We start from the raw sequence: 17,221 nt of genomic DNA on the forward strand, positions 1-17,221 counted from the left end.
TTTTTTCTCGTTTTTTCATACCAATTTAAAAACCTCTTCATCTACAATTGAAATGAAAACACAGTTCAGCACTTGACTTAAGCCAGTAATGCTCTGCAGCCACATTTTCACCTTGAAAATTAAAGACCAATTTGAAGTGACAGAAGAGTTGATGAATTTGTGTCCAATATGCGGCTAACTAAAAAAAGATTGAAACTGCTGATTTTTTTTTTTATGTAGCATGACATTGATATGTAAGAAATGGAAATAAAGTACATTTTGAGAAATACTGCGCTTTCTTGTAGTTACTTGAAAGATGCAGTGGTCTTCCTATGGATACCAGTGGTGGCCCCAAGCCACTTTGAGAGTGACACCCCTGCTTTATACAGAATGTAGAATATATACACAAATACACACACATTTTTTTTAAAATGATTCGTCAAAAGTGGCTAAGATTTGTGACAAATATATGTAATGGGGGCAGAATATTTTGCAGTTTAACAATGAATCTGGTCTAAAATGATATCAGGGCACTAAAATACTAAACTTTCACTGATATTTTTAATAATTGTAATAGATTTTTAAAATACTCATAGAGCAAAATATATGTATATATTAAACATAAATTAATGAATTTAATTAATGAGTGTATGCATTAATAAAAATAAGCATAAAATTGCTGCCTATAAAGCAAACAAATAAAAACAATCAGCATTATGTTCTATTTTTGCACATATGACACATGGTCTAAGAAAACAAAATCCTTGTGTCAGTGTCATGATAGAAGAAAAATTTGGCGTAGACAACTCAAGACATCCTGACATCACCTGCTTGGACAAGTGACAGCTGAAATGCTGGTACAAGCATTAGTCCATCAGCATCACATAATGAATTATCTCTCGATTAAATCTGATTAAATGTTATGTTAATATTGGGTCTACAGATAAAGAAAGAGAGGGAGAAAGAAAGAAATCCATGGGATTGTGAAAATTGTGACAATATAATGACAGAGGAGACAATTATAGGTACTACAGGCTGATGATTGTTAGAATTGTTCTTATAAAGACAACAATCGTACAGCTGTTGTGTGTTGTCCAGTGGAGCACTGTGAGTATTTTCGACTTCTTTTCTCTTGCAGTGTGTTTTACTCGGGGAGGTTTGCTGGACTGTGTAGAAATCCTCCACAGGGCTGCTGCAACTTCTGCATAAATCACACTATGTGTCTTTTCTGCTTCTGGTCTGCACGAGCCCAAAGGCAAATAATCTGACATAAATTGTCGACATTATGCAAAGACGACCTTGTGTCTGACCTCAGTGTAGAGTGCGGCCTGTGACAGACACATAGCTACAGTATGTATAATGTCAAACAGTCACAGTAAGAGACAGTGATACTGACTAACAGTGATGATTCCCTCACTCTTATTGTCATATCCTCCTCTCTCTCTCTCTTCACGCAGCCGACCCCGTACTCATTGCCATTCAGCAGAGGTTTTTAAATTGCTACTCTCTCGTACAGAACAGCCTTTTTCCTGGAAGCTCAGAAACTGCAGCGGACGACACCCACAGAATCTGCTAATACGCATCGCCACTGTTAAGCTGACCCTGATGAAAACATGCGCACGCACACACACTAACAGAATCACTAAGTATTTCTGGCAGTGTTCATGACGTCTTTCTGCAGGATGACAGGAGCAGGAGGAAGGGCAGCGCAGACATTCATCTTTTACAGTCATGGGCCACATGTAGTGCCTGTTCACGCTTAAATAATAAGCCAGATATTCATCCCAGAGGATATATAATGACGAATCGAATGTTATTGACTGCGATCAGGCGGGATCACAATGATATCCGTCATAGACGATGCAGTTGTTTGGCCTTTTAACAGCTCTTTCAGAGTATGAAGTAATGTATAAGGCAGCCACAGTGAGGTATGCTCCCCTTTCCCACAGCTTGCAAAGCTTCCCCTGACTATCCATTTTGAATAGCTGTAAACAGTGAATGATTTATGAGGATGCAACAGCAGGAAGGGCTATCAGTTGCAGTTATTGTACTCCAAGGCCCCTCTGAATAATGGTTCTCTCTGTGGTTAGACCGAGAGTCTGCTGGGCCCTGCTGAAAGGAAGATATTGACCTGCATGGATCAGACTGTGTGGCCTGTCTCTGAGTCCATTGACTGCAGCAGCAGCAGCAGCTTTGTTGATATTTAGGGTGTCATTACTGGAGAGTTCTGATGCCCTGAATCCACTCTAAGAATGTCACGATTGTGATATCTTTTCACTTGGATTGCATCCTCAGAAATATCACCTTTTTACTAATCCCAACGATGTGAGACTGGTTTAGTGCAGTCCTAGATCAATCAATCAGTTTGGTCGATATAACGGCCAATATTACCTTCACACAGATATTGGTATATGTGTTGGTCAGTGAATAACAACAAATTGCAGTACAGAAATAGAAGGGTAAAAAAAATGTGAGGTCCTTTACAAAACAGTGTCTCCATTTCATATCGGCCACTGACAAGTTAATTTTTCAGCTCTAAAACGTCCCACTCAGCAAATATTGGTCACAACTCTTAGCAAAGGCTAATTTAAGAGATAAGGTGAGATTAGATCACATGTTATTGATCTCAGGGGGAAAATTTTGCATTACAGTAACATAAGAAGGACACCAGTGAAGATGAGAGGAACAGGGTACAGATGTGTGTAAAATATTCTTTGAATCTTTTAATGATATCATAGGTTGTAGTTGTCAGATGTTAAGAAATGTTCTTTAACAGTGGACTATTTGCCCACACTGTTTTTCAAAAATGTTGAACATCGGCCCATCCTTGCTTATGGACATCTGAGTCTTTGGAGGATGGCCTTTTTATATTATCACCTCTTATTACTTAACCAGTTTACCTATATAATGTTTTTTGTTGCTAACTTTGACTTGCAGGCATCAAAGTATACTTACAAAAAGACAATACAGTTTTAATATTAAATATATTTTCTTGGTACTGTATTCAATTAAATATAGGTTGTACAGGATTTGCAAATAATTTCATTGTTTTTATTTATGATTTCTACAATGTCACAACTTTTTTTGGAATCAGATGCAAAGCCAATAGTGCAGTTTTCTGATAATCCAGATCATACTTGACACACTGTATTTTCAATTAATATTCATGGTTGTTTTTTATAAACAAAGAAAAAAAAATCAAAAATGCAGTATGAATTGGGCTGCAGTTTAGCTGAAAACATGGGCCGCTTCAAAGTGCAGCAAGAGGTGATTGTCAAAATTATGAACTTCTATTCCGATAAATCATCTTACACCAAGGGCTGCATGGCACACTTGTGTTTGCAAACCAGGCTGCTCAGTGATCGTTTAATGCCAAAGAATACCAAAGGGACGGGCAACCAAATGGTGGTGTGGCCGGCTTTGTAGAAAAAGGGGAAATGCTCAGTGTTGTTGACAACAATTGTTTCACACTCTAACATTTTAATTCACCCATTTGGACAAAGATATTCTTGACTTTTTATCACATTTGAATTGGACACAGTTTACACAAAACTTGTGTCCAGTGCCATTTTAAATGTGTCTCTCATCATTTGTTCAGAAGTGAGCCTGTTTTCATTTTTTGTGTTCTTGGCACCGCCGTGCTGTGATCCGAATCTGTTACACTTTTAAGTCCACACATAAGAGGCTCCACGGATGCGAGTGCCACCTGACACAAGAGCTCTCATGCTATTATGGTTCATTGGGCTTGTTGGGATGGAATTAGATTGGATTCAAGACAGACATGGCGTAGGTTGGATTTCCTCTGCTCTTGTAGCAATTTGATGTCCCGCAGGGGCATTCAGATGGGCCAGACACAAATTTGACAGCAGCGGCTCCCTGAAGCAAATCATGTTAAAGTGAGAACAGCCTGTCAGGTTGTGTCACCTCCCTCCATCTTTCCCTCTTTCAAGCTCTCTGTCGCTCTCGTGGTTGACAGGATCGCCTCTTTGTTAGACTCATCAATAAGGAATACATCACAGTCACAGGCCCACTGAGCTGGAACAGCCTGTGCACCAGAAAGAAAGTTAGATGTCAATGATTGTTTTAATTAATAAACATTTACACCCCCCAGCCACCCTGCCATTGCAGCTTCACTCTAGGGTCCTGTACGTCCCGTAAGCTGCAGAGCCGACAGCTATGACAAATTGAATATGAATCAGCTTTTCTGTGCCATAGTAGGACCTGCCAAAGATGTTTAAAGAATGTATCAATGATGATGGGAAGTGAATGACATGTGGCAAATTTCACTATTCTACATTAGCATAATGAGTCACTGAGTCAGTCAGTAATGATATGTCACATCTGATAGCAGGTTGCGTTGATACACACACATGCACTGAAGAATACCAATAATTAACCTCTGTCTCCGGCAACCTAACTTCTTTTTAAATGACTGTGTCCCGGTGTCTGAACACCACAAGCCAATCAATCCCATCCACTTTTTGGCAGTTTATAAAATATCTCACGTTTGTTTGCCCCTCATCCCTGATTAGCTTCTTGAAGCACCATAATTAATCAAAGTTAACACTGGCAAAGCATTCGATAATTCCTGATTCGACATAATGTAATTACTCATTCTCAAAGCACTGGGTATGAGCATTTTCCCTCAGATCTCAAGGTCAAAGCAGAATTCCAATCCATTGATTTGTGGCTGTGCGGGACGTGTCATGCATACTGTAGTTAGCCTACTTTTCACTTTCCAGGGCTTATTCTCAACACATTTTTGCCTCACCATGACTATGATTTAATATTGTGGCAAACTGCTGGATATGGGTCTTGATCTTTTGGCACAGAGCTTGGAGAGAACCTACAGAATACTTGATAGAAAGAGTTGTGTGTGTTTTACAAGACACAGTGTATGCAATCAGAGGCATTGTTTCGCAAGTAAGTGCTCACATCCCCCGTCAAGACAGGCAAGTCCCAAGTTCTACTCTGCTTCAAATGTTGAAGAAAGTTGGAAGTTGTTGTTTTCCTGTATGTTAGTTTCAACCCACACATTTTGTTGACCACCGCATACTTTTTTGTATCTAGCGGAAATTATCTTTGGCATAATTTTTTCCAACTGGAGCTCAGTAACATAACATTAGTTCTGCATGGTTCTCTCCTTCGCCTTCCCTGGATGCTGCCAAATTAGTCAAGAAATGTGTCAACAAAAGTGTCAACTTGCTAAGGAAATTGTTACTAAATAAACCCTGACAGGACGGTGCAGCAGGATCTTCATCCTTCATCCTTCTTCTTCTGAAGTGACATTATCCTGCTTATTACACAGCTACTTACATAAAAATGTTATTAATTGCAAAATTATTGTATTGCTCCGTCAGAGTCTGTGATTATAAGTGTGTGCATAGCAACAGTCTGCTATTCAAACATAACAGACTTTAGAATTAGTATTCAACAAGGCTGCATAATGAAGGAAGGGTAATGAAGTGATGCTTTTTAAAAAACATACTTTGTTTGGGCTTACGACAAGGCATCAAATATTTCAAAGTCAAAAAGCTGAAATCCAAAGTCAGAAATCATGGGCATTAAAGTCCAAGTTTTTTTTTTTTTTTTCAAGTTGACTATAAAGTCATCACATTTGTAATTCAAATCTAGTGAGTCCACATCTCTGTTATGGATACACTGATTGTGAAGTGTATTAAACAGTCTGACTTTTCATATATTCCTTTCCTCAGGTTCTTTTTTTTTTCACCAAGATGAGATTCACTCCTCTCGTTATCCTCCATCACACTGGGAACATATAATTATTCTCCACAGGCCGTCTCAGTACATTATGTGTGTCAAGAAAGAAACACATCTGCTGATTTCCAAATTCTGGACTAACAGACACATTTCCCTACAGTCTCATTGTAGCCTCATCCTTTTGCTCTCAGGTTTTTATTCTTCAGTACACACTGTACACTAACCGTTCTTACAAAGTCTTCTCTCTCTGCAGCATCTTTTTTGTGCTTTAGAGATGTCCTTGTTCATGACCTATGTACTGTTCATTCAAATACTTAAAACCTTTCTTCTCAGAAATTAGCACACAACAGTGAATGTCAATGCCATTTTCCTTTTTTTTTAACCACAGAAAGAGTACTTTTCACTGGCAGCTTGAAAGGCAAGAAGTGTGAGATTCCCATCTTCCCTTGCCTTTATATTGGCCAACAATGGAAGTGCATTAGCACCAATCAGAGACATCAGAGGAAATTTGCTCTGGCATGATTTGATTAAGGGCCAACGCATTCTCAAAACAGCCTCCCTTCACTCAAATGATGATAATAGACATCTCTACAGGCATGGATGGATGAAGTATGCCTCAGTATTACCTCAGCCGGTGCACTTATATCTGATCTTGTCAGCTAAAAAGCTCCACTAAGTTTCATTGCTCAGGGAAGGATGTTAGGTAGGCTTTTTTTTTAATTCTCATTTAGTTCAATTAACCAAATCTAATTAGCCACACAGGGAAGGAATGTGTGTTTTATGATGTAGTGTAATTCTTTTTTGTGTCCTGCATTTCATTGTTGAGTCTGTGTTATAATTTTGGGTCAGTGATGGTGGACAATGTGTATGTGTGTGTGTGTGTGCGCAACAAAACTCATAACACACTCCTCATTACGTTGTTTCATTTATAAGTTATTGCCTTCACCAGGCAATCCTGTCTGCCAAATAAAACTTAACTCCCACTTTAATCATGCCTCCGGGGCCATGCTGGTCATGTTGTATCACCCTAATGTTTGCAGCACTTTGGTGAAAACTCCCAAGCAAACATTCGGTTCACCACAAACACCATACAGAGCCAGTTCCATTGGACTTGTGCCCAGTGACGTCACATCCATCCAACAACTCCCACTTGTGGGACCCAGTAACTCTGTTTTCTTTTCTACCCACAGCTCTTACCGCCTGGATAAAATCAACAGTGACATGCGTAACTACATCACCAATTTTGCTGCAGACTTAAGGTGAATACAGGCTCAGCGCCTCCCCTCCCCTTACCTCTCTGTTGCTGCCATGTTGCAGTGGTCAGACGACAGAGCCAGCTGGCTCGCTGCCCTGCTGACATACCCAATATGGACGCCTCACAGAGCAAACACTCAAGACGAGTCAATGAGAGGTCACCTGGGGCAATGTGCTCATACTGGCAAAGCATAAGGCGCTGTTAAACACAATACAAATATGATTTGACTCACTGCTATACATTATACCTGCATATAGTATTAAGTCTGTCTTTCTTAGAAAATATTAAAAAGGAACATTGTGGTTGCATGATTTGAGAGATTAACCACATTAAAGGGATAGTTTGGATTATTTGATGTGGGGTTGCATTAGGTCACAGTTTTTACAACAGCCAATCAGAGCACAGGGGGGATTTTACAACAGCCAGTCACAAACAAACTAATTGATCAAGACAGAAACAGATCTAGCATCTCCCTTGTTTGTGTGGTAAAATCACTGTTTTTGCTCAAGGAGTCATGTTGCTTTGGAGGAAAAGATATTTGGCTTATATGATGGCAGTTTCTCATAGGGACAGAGTGCAATGCGTCATACCAGTCCCACTAGAGAGAAACACTGTCAAAAAATACTGGATTTCAGCATTCAAAGGATTATTTTAGCACCCAGAGACCCCTAGAGAGGAAAAGTTATACTGACAAAGTCAATATTGTCTATATATCACAGTGTCCCCTCTCCTTAGTTTGCTTTTGTAGTGAAATACATTTATATTCACAATTATTTGATTAAATCACCAAGTAAGATCGCATCCCACTATGCAGCAACATTTTTGCATTTTTTTTTTGGTTGTTTGCTCACGGACAGAAACGACAAGGAGACACCTTCACGCAATACAAAGTCAATGGAGAGCGATGATTCCCCTCCAATGTGGGCGGGATTTAATTGCACTCTGTTTCTATCAGAAAAGGCTGTCTGGCACAAGGTAAAGGGGTGAAAATATTCTAAGTACAGGGAACACTTAATCTGATACTGATTGAGTGGCTGAAATATGTTTTGCTGCTGACCCTGTCCACAGCAGTGCATTGCTTAGCTTCCATGCTGATACTACTCTCTGCTTCTCCGTACTGGAGGCCGGCCAACAGCCATCTACTATAGGCACACCGACTATTGATAAGCACCTCAGACAACCCCACTTCAAATTCCTCCCATTTGCAGCTTCTTTACTGTTACCACTTCATTCAGGCTTGATCTCTGGATGTTTCTTCTCTAGGATGTTTAGAAGGTTGACATTATTTTGCAAATACACACAGCTTTGCTACAGCATGACAAGATGGATTGGAGGACTTTTAATCACACTGGCATTTTCCTTGCTGCCAAACACCAGCGTTTATCTCTATAAAAAGCCCAGAAACTGCTTACTCATCCCTGCCTGTCATTAGAAATAGATCTGGTGGAGAGAGCCTCATTTTGGTATTCCTAAAGTGACTAACATAGTATTCTTTAGTTTACTTAAAGCACCTTTCTCTTTCTATGTTTTTCTATTAGTCTCTCCTGCAGATTTCAAAGCAGACTTCAGTTTCTGAACATCTCTCTTGCACTGCTGGGGTAGCACATTTAATTGACCTGCCTGACACCGAGGTGCTCTCTGAAGTGCTTGCTCACTAACTAGCTCCTGATTTGCATTTCCCTCATTTCCAAGCATTGATTGGATGTTTCAGCAGAACAGAAATCGAACTGCCTTTTTAAGGACACCGGTGAACACATCAGAGTAGTCCGGGAGAGAAGAAAGAGAGACACAATGTCATAACCAGTCTGACTCTCAAGTTCAAGTTGCTCAGAGGAGACCTGCTGCCCTCACAAACACTTAATTGTTTTTGTCATCATGTTACACCTGTAGCCACTAGTCAAACTGCTTGTTTTTTTTAGTTAAATTACATTTAGCTGACTTGCTTAAGAAATCATCAATATGACTGTCCCACTCCCTGCCTGCTTCTCCTTTTTTCTCTCTGTTCAGTCAGAGCTACCACTTGCAAGCCACCAGGGACATGCACCCAAGCATTGCCCTGGATCCCTCTACAAACTACAACTCTCCCAAGTTTCGCTCCAGGAACCAGAGCTATATGCGGGCCGTCAGCACCCTCAGTCAAGCTAGCTGTGTTAGCCAAGTGAGCCAGGTGAGTCTGCACCCTGACAATTAAGAAAGGCTTTCAAATCCTGTCCTTTACTGGAGAGCAGTGGTTCTTAACACAGGGGGCTGCTGAGGGACCCTCAGTCTCAAGCACAATTAAAGCTACTACAAGGAGTTTTTAACTTGTTATGAAATGGTGTTGTTTTAATACCAATGCCTACATAAGCAAATGATACCATCCACGAGAAGATTGGCTATTTCTGCATAGTTATTCTTAATGTCTGTTACTGGGTCGGATTCTCCTTAAAATCAGAAGAAATTATCCTGTCTACATTTTCTTTTCTAAGGCAAAGTTACACAATAGTTAGCCAGTTAAAAAGAAGCAGGTGAGAGTTTTATTTAGATCATTTTATTTTTTGTGTCATATTTTGTGGTTATGGCAGGGAAACACTACTGCTTTTGTCATCCGGAGCCTCCAAAATCAACACAATATGAAAGTTCCTTGTAGTAGCTTTAAATTGATTGAAGACGTTTATGACAAGGTCATAACAATGTCATGACACATGTCATTTCTATTTAAGTGTCATTCAGTCAGTTATGTCATTGACATTGACATTGTTTGAGATGTCTTTGTTATGACAGCTTGACATTATCAAATTTAAAGAAGCTGTTTAGCTTCATGTTTTAAGATTATAATAAACTGTCATATCTGATTGGTTTTTGACACTGGCTGTTATTAGGCTGTTATAACTGTGTCATGAATATTTTCCTTGACCTTAAGTGAAGTGGTACATTTTGGACTTGTCATAAAGATGTCAATAAGTGTTAAGCCAGTTTGATGGCAGAATACAGTACCAAGATGATTGATTTATGTCAAGTTGACATAATAAGGACATCTCAAAAAATGTCAACTTTGCATTAAAAATGACATAAGAACTGACTTTTAATGGCAACAGTCCTAAAGGCTCCTTCATGTTCATGGAAGATGTCTTGACATGGTTATAATAGTGACAGTCTTCTGGACACCCCTTCAAATAAAATGTCACCAAATAAATTTACCATTAACGTCTCCATTTAAAACCCCAGTTAAAGAGCATGACTGTCCTCATCATTGTTTTCTCTCTCACTGTGAATCTTTTCTCTGACTTAATTTTACTTACTTTATTTGACAGTTCATTGCACATTGTTTATCTGGATAAATTAAAAGACTCCAGCAGGGGTTGTTGAGATATCCATCTCCCTCTTAAAAGAGAGGGCATATTGATTTGTTCAGAGTCTTAAAAGCTCAACTAAACTCTCACTAATTCCAAATCCCAGTAGAACAAGATGTTTGTCTTTCATTCTTGATATTTGCCAGATAAGAGTGGAATGATAACCATCAAACTATTTCTACTCGGTAAACAACCATTTTTAACGAGTCAATATCAAAGACACAGGCAAGATATATCATACACATATGAAACAGGAAAAATAAATAGTTCTTGTCAACGTCAACAACAAATCTTTCACAGGAAGATACAGTATGACCTTGATTTCATGAAAATTACCAGCACGTTGTCGTATTCAGACAGATCACAAGCTACTGCAGCAAAAGCAAACCAGCCTGCAGGTTATCTACTAATGTGGAATTATGACAAAACAATTTCTAGATAATTCTCAAAAAATACAAAAATAATTTTTGTGACTTTATAAAAACACATTTTCATTGATCTCTCTGCTGTCTTCTGCCTATTAAAACATGTGCACTCGTTTGATTTTAGCTGCAAGCCTTGTTCTCATTTTGAGGGAAATTGACAGAGAACACAATGTCAGGTTTTTACAACCTACCAATTAATTTCTCCTGATGAACAAAGAATTATCCTCGCTTGTTTAACAATGGAGAAGGCATGCTTATGGCTTTTGTTCCCCACAGGTGAGTGAAACAGAAATAAATGGCCAATTTGAATCAGTGTGTGAGTCGGTGTTCAGTGAGGTGGAATCTCAGGCCATGGAGGCCTTGGACCTTCCCGGCTGCTTCAGAACTCGGAGTCACAGCTACTTGCGAGCCATCCAGGCCGGCTACTCCCAAGACGATGACTGCATCCCCCCCATGGCCTCAACTGTCACCTCCACCATCAGGTCCACCACAGGTAAGAACAACTGGATATTAAATCAATTTAATGCAGCGTGTGACTTCCTGGATGTTGGTATTTTTGTTTGTATGTACAAATTGACACCAAAAGTTCACATTTGGCGTTAACGTGTGTTCATGGATGAATATAGAACAGTTAGTCTGTCAAACAGCTTCATATCTTTGCATGAATCATTCTTGTATGTTTCCATTGTTTTTGATGGACGTATGATTACCGTAGCGACCACTTGTGAGCTGTGCTAGTTCATCCTACTGTATTTTGGATACAGTGCTTCATCTGCTCATCCATTGGATGCATCAGAGAGTAAAGCTATGAACCCTATTGAAAACCACAAATGCAAATTGTCTCAAGTAAAAAATCAGATCAGAGTGAAGACATGACTTTTTTCACTACATTTTGGAAATCTGACTTTCTTTATGATGCCACATGGTGACACTTACTCACAGCTTTTTTGAGAATTGGGCAAAGAAATGGTGAAATTGCGGTGTGCAAAACATGCATTGTTTCCTTCGCTCACAGATTGTTCACATAAATTATTTTGTCTCACTGCAAAACTCATGTTTACACACAATGAGATCACATTACAGAACTCCACACTATTGTGTCTAGGCCTGAATAATCAATAATGTTAAGCTGGCAATGAATATACCGGTAACTGAGCTGTCGCACTGGTTAGTCACATATATCACATATGCAAACTTGTTACAATAAATCTAAACCCTACTCAGCTGACACGTGCATTTATTTCTGATACTGAGCCTTGATTATAAATTGCAAGCTGCTGGTGGTTTCAACAATTCCCATGATTGCTGGATTCACAGAGGAAATGATACGTCTTTGTACAGATGAAGAATGTGGGAAGAAAAGAAGAAAAAGTGTCCGGAAGAGAAGTCTGAGTGGATTCCACCTCTTCCCACAATAGATTCATGAACTAACAACATCAGTTGGACTATAATAGGGAGGGTTAGAGGTGTGGCCATCTGGAGATGTGCTTATGATCAATTCTTCATACCTATAAATGTTTGCTTACACTGCTTTCTCAGTAAACTCAAATATCTTTGCATTCTTATGATACAGAGTATGTGATGGATTTCGCCACCATTTTGGACATGGGGCAATTGGTGCTTCGAATCAATCTGTCAAACTGGACCTCACACTTTCAATAGGGTTCATACTATACTTCCTGATTGATGGGAAATGGTTTGGAAGCTTTGCTCATCTTTGCCTCTTTTCATTGCACAAAGTACACATTTCTTTACCTCAACTGAAAGCAGAAGAGCATGCAAGGATTGTTCTTACACCTCATTTATTAGAAATATTGTCCATTCTCTGTGATGTGTTCGGAGAGATAGGGGTTTCAGCTTTGTGCATTGAAAAGATGTGAAGAATGCATGCTACAAATTAAGGTTGAGAAGGCAGTGTAAACTATTAAAGGAAATGAGTCAAAATGGGAGTACTTTCCCAGTGTTTCACTGGTCTTCAACACTTAACTGTATATATACTGTATATTACAAATTTTAGAATAAAATATCTTCAATACACATCTACAGTATACAGATGAGTAAATTGGGGCAATAATCTTAGCGTTAGCACTTAGTTGTTGGAGTTTTCTGCAATTATCTTATTTTGACTCATGGCATTCAGTGCATGATTTGATGTTACTGCTTTGTGGCAATAAAAAAGCACATTCTCTCCAGCTGCTCACACCTGTGGCCATATTACAGATACGTATTCACATTTGTCTTCCAGACAGAAATTATGTGCAGGAAGACTCTTGTTTACCCGACCAGACCAGTGTACATGAGGATTTGGCAGACACTCCTTTGGATCATGATGATCTAGGCTGTCCCATCAGAAGAAGAGACAGGCTATACCAAGATAACATGGGGGCTACAGCCAAACCTCTGTCTGGACCGCCTGTATCTCCAAGCCTCTTCAGATCCCCCAGATCTAGTGCCCCAGAACGGCCATCGCCAAAAGCCATCCAGGCCAGTATCAAAGAGTCGGCCACCTTGGCTGCAGCTATCAGTATGCAGTGGAAGGAAGAAGTCTCGGCCATGCGTCGAGAGCTAGCTGATCTAAGGAGAGATCTCTGTAAAGAGCTTCGTGCTTTCAATAGTAACTTTAACACTTTCACACAGCATTACAACACATGGTCTCCCCAAGGTGCCAACATGGCTGCTGGAGCTGATGTAGGTTTAGGTGGAGGAACTGGCACAGGGACAGGATCGAGGTCAGGTGTGGGGGCAGGGGCAGGGCTAGGGGCAGGAGGACTTGGAACCTCTACGACAGATAGGGGGACTGGGGGAGCGAGAGAGAAGAAACCCCAGGTATCAAAAGTATCTGTAGGAACCCAGGCCAGAAGCAAGGTCCTGGTCCGGCAAAGCACTGCAGATGCAGCCGTTAACTGTCCAGAGGAGAAGGACGAAATGAAAAGCGCCCGTCGAAATCTGCCGAAACAGCTCTCGATGGACCCAAGCATTCTTGCCTGTCCACAGTCAATGTATGTGGAAAGTGCCATACCACTTTCTTTGGATCCAATACTTCCAGGCTCTGCTCGAGCAAGCGAACCACTTGAGACATTTAGGTTAACTGCTTTGCCCTCTAGAGCTGAACCTGAACCAGAACCAGAGATACCAGACCGTGCAATTGTGAGTTCATCTGATTTGTTCACTAATGAGCCCATCACTGCTGATGGTACAGTGCCAGTGTCCTCAGATGCAGCCCTTGACAGCCCTCAGGATTTAGTGACAGTGGAACAAGAAATGCTAGTCACTCCACAGCTAATACATATAGACCCTGAAAATGAGTCACATTCAGATATTGAACCATCTCACCCTGATGACATGAAATGCCCAGACTCAGAATTAATTGAAAGAGATAGGATACAGTTACCATATCCAGTTCCTGTAGTTACTGTGTCTCCACCAGAGGAACTTGATTATGATATCATGTCAGATTCAGACTCTCCGGATCCTGTCACTGTGGACAAGCCAGACTCAGAGTCTCCAGATCCGGTCACTGTGGACATGTCAGATCAAGTGTCTCAAGACCCTACTACTGTGTCATCACAATATTCAGGTTTCAAAGATCCAGAACCCGCTGACCCAAAAGAATTAGAGCCAAAACCATCAGACTTAGCCATGGTGCTCTCATCTGACCCCATTAGTCAAGACCCTTTCTCAGGTTGTGATGCAGCCACAGATCACAGAGATCTTAATACTGTTACACCATGTGATTTAGAGAGTGCCACCAGATGTCCATCTATTGTGGTGTCGGAGTACCTTGACACAGACTCTCCAACAAGTCCAGCTGACAGTGATGCAAATCAAGATCCCATTATCACCCTACCAGATTATCCTTCTGACCCTCCCCCAGAGCAAATAACATCAGTCTCAACCTTTGCTTCCAGTTCAGATGAAACTCAACTCAACACTGAACCAGAGTCCCAAGATTCAGAGTGGCCACCACTTCCTGAACCACTTGATACCACCCCTATATATCATGCTGATCTGGTCCACTTTGACTTGGTCATGCTGACTTCTCTAGATCAAGATGATCTTGACTCAGTATTCATGGACCCTGAACCAGAGCCACTTGACTTGAGTGTTGACTCTCCATCTAATACAGAGGATTTAGATCCACCCACTTATGAATCAGATTGTCCAAGTTCACCACTACCAACTGTTGACCCAGCCACGCTGTGTCCCTTAGATCCTGCACAGTCAACAGAATCAGCCTGTTTGGATCCAGCTATGGAGTATCGCTTAGCTCATATGTCTCAGGATGTAGCTGCAGAATTACATAAAGTCGAACTACCACAGGTCACTGTCACAATATCCCCTCCTAGTTCAGTATCTCCCGATACATCGCTGGAAATGGACTTTGGACCCACAAGTCCAACCCCAAGTCCAATCCCAGATTCAAATCCATCAACACCAGATCTCACAGATGAACCCTCAGACATGGAGCCAGATGATGTGATTGTCGAAACACTGGAGTGTATGACTGTTTCCCATGAGTATGGGGAACTTGTGGAAGGTGAGACACACATGGATCCAGATGATGTGATTGTCGAAACACTGGAGTGTATGACTGTTTCCCATGAGTATGGGGAACTTGTGGAAGGCAAGACACGCATGGATCCAGATGATGAGATTGTAGAAACGCTGGAGTGTATGGCTGTATCCAAGGAGTATGGGGAAATTGTGGAAGGAGAGACCCCCGGTAATCCAGAGAGATCCTCAGGTGAGGAAGCTTTTCTGTGGTACAGGTGGCAGAAGAGGGCCCAGAGACGACAATCAATGCACAGGAGTGCCAGTGTGGAACTCTGGAGCGGAAGATACGAGTACAACAGTGCAGAAATCACATACGTGTCTCTCACTCTGTGAGCTCATACCTCATTCTCAGCAGACAAAATGTAGCTCAAAGTATATTTATAGTCCATGGTTTGTAGCTGCCAGTGCACTGTAGAGAAACATGCAGGACTAAATGTCATGTGATCATTGGCATTCAAAGCAAGAGCCTCTTCATACACAAACCTGCAGTATGATTCCAGGAGAAAAGACTGCATTGGTAGCAGCAAAAACCTTATTCCAAGGATTGCACCATACTGCAAAAATGTGATGAGCCCCCAGTGGTGACAAGTTTACTGAACAATCATGCTTCAAAAACATTACAGTATGAACCTCTCTGAAGCTCTTATCACCACTGATGTGAAATTTCTTCCAGAACAGTACTGCTTATTTCAGCGTACCTTATTTAATCGTTGGATACACTAGTAATGAATGTTCTTGTTCAGTAAGTGTATTACATCAAAGACATGATGACACATCTATTTAAAGAGAGTCTTTTGGAGCTCTGTTACAGACTATGGACAAGATGGCCTAATGTATACAAGGTCTCGACAATCCTTGCAGTGACGATGAAAACTTTCCTTCCCTTGACTTATTTTGAGCTCTCTGTTTATGGTCACTCTAGAGTGGAGTGAAGTAAATCTTGCAGTTATCATATAACTATAAGGACATACTGTTTACTATGTGAGCTGTTGGATGGACGCTGCAGTTATAAAGCAAAAGAAAAAAAATATGCTGTGGAAAGATGTTTGCACAATCTAAGATGAAGCTGGAATACTATACTGTTAATTTGTTGGGGAAATAACTCACATCATTCACCTTAAGCTCAGATATAATCACAAACAAGTACAGTTATGATATGTAGCCGCTATGTACACACAACCTGATGTTACATGCACATACTAGTGTTGCACGGTATACCAAAATTTAAGGTACTTTTTTGATACTTTTTTGTTAAAAGTTGTTTGGTATTAGAATTTCCCAACATTCAGTACTTGTTGTGGGTCAATATTGGTGTGTTTACACAAAAAGTGATGCAGATTTTCTCCTTGCACAAACACCAAGGGTGTGTTTGTGTTTAGTTCAGCCTCTGACTGAACTGCGCGCTCAAGGCTCTTTCTGTTATTTCCCTCCAGTCTGTCATACCCTCTCCTCTCTGACAAAGTAAAATACTTAGGATCAGAGCAGAATCCAATGTGTCTCACTGTGTTTATTCCCTGAGACGTTACAGCTCTCTCCCCCTGCTCTCCGCCCCGGAGCTCCCTGGTGCTCAGCAGCTGTCTGTCAGCAAGCAGTGGCTCTGTCTGCCCGATCCTCTCCATGCACTCTGCAAAGCCCCACAAGCACATTTAAATTTTTTGCAAAAGTTGAATATTTTCAACTCATGCTTTCAACTTGCACTTAATGCAGTATTGCTGTATTGAGTGGGAGTTATATGTGGGGTTTTTTTGTTTTGTTTTTTTGTTTAATAGCTAAATGGCATAGCGCTACAGGCACTAACTATATGTCACTTTTAAACTACTTTTTAAACTAGCCATAGAGCGATACATGGGCATTGTGCAGGGCAAGCCAATAAAGCATAATATATTTACATTTTACCCAGTAAATATAACCATAGATTAGCAATTTGCCATCATATGTATGAAATTAAAATGATA

General features: G+C 40.5%; 1 protein-coding gene across 2 annotated transcripts in view; it reads left to right on the top strand.

The window, feature by feature from the left end:
- The window catches only part of dlgap2a (discs, large (Drosophila) homolog-associated protein 2a), a 69,993-nt gene that overhangs the window by 21,139 nt on the left and 31,633 nt on the right, over positions 1-17,221 (top strand). The window contains exons 3-6 of one of the 2 annotated variants that reach the window (XM_084742347.1): positions 6,891-6,959; positions 8,963-9,122; positions 10,989-11,205; positions 12,958-16,954. In XM_084742347.1, coding sequence (XP_084598473.1) covers positions 6,891-6,959; positions 8,963-9,122; positions 10,989-11,205; positions 12,958-15,599 — 3,088 coding nt within the window. In that variant the 3' untranslated portion in view covers positions 15,600-16,954. Of the gene's footprint in view, positions 1-6,890; positions 6,960-8,962; positions 9,123-10,988; positions 11,206-12,957; positions 16,955-17,221 lie in introns of those variants that run through there. The other variant, XM_084742348.1, reaches the window with a different exon arrangement.

This window comes from Lutjanus erythropterus, chromosome 18, assembly GCF_056507025.1.
Source record: "Lutjanus erythropterus isolate fLutEry1 chromosome 18, fLutEry1.hap2, whole genome shotgun sequence".
Classification (NCBI taxonomy): Eukaryota; Metazoa; Chordata; class Actinopteri; order Lutjaniformes; family Lutjanidae; genus Lutjanus; species Lutjanus erythropterus.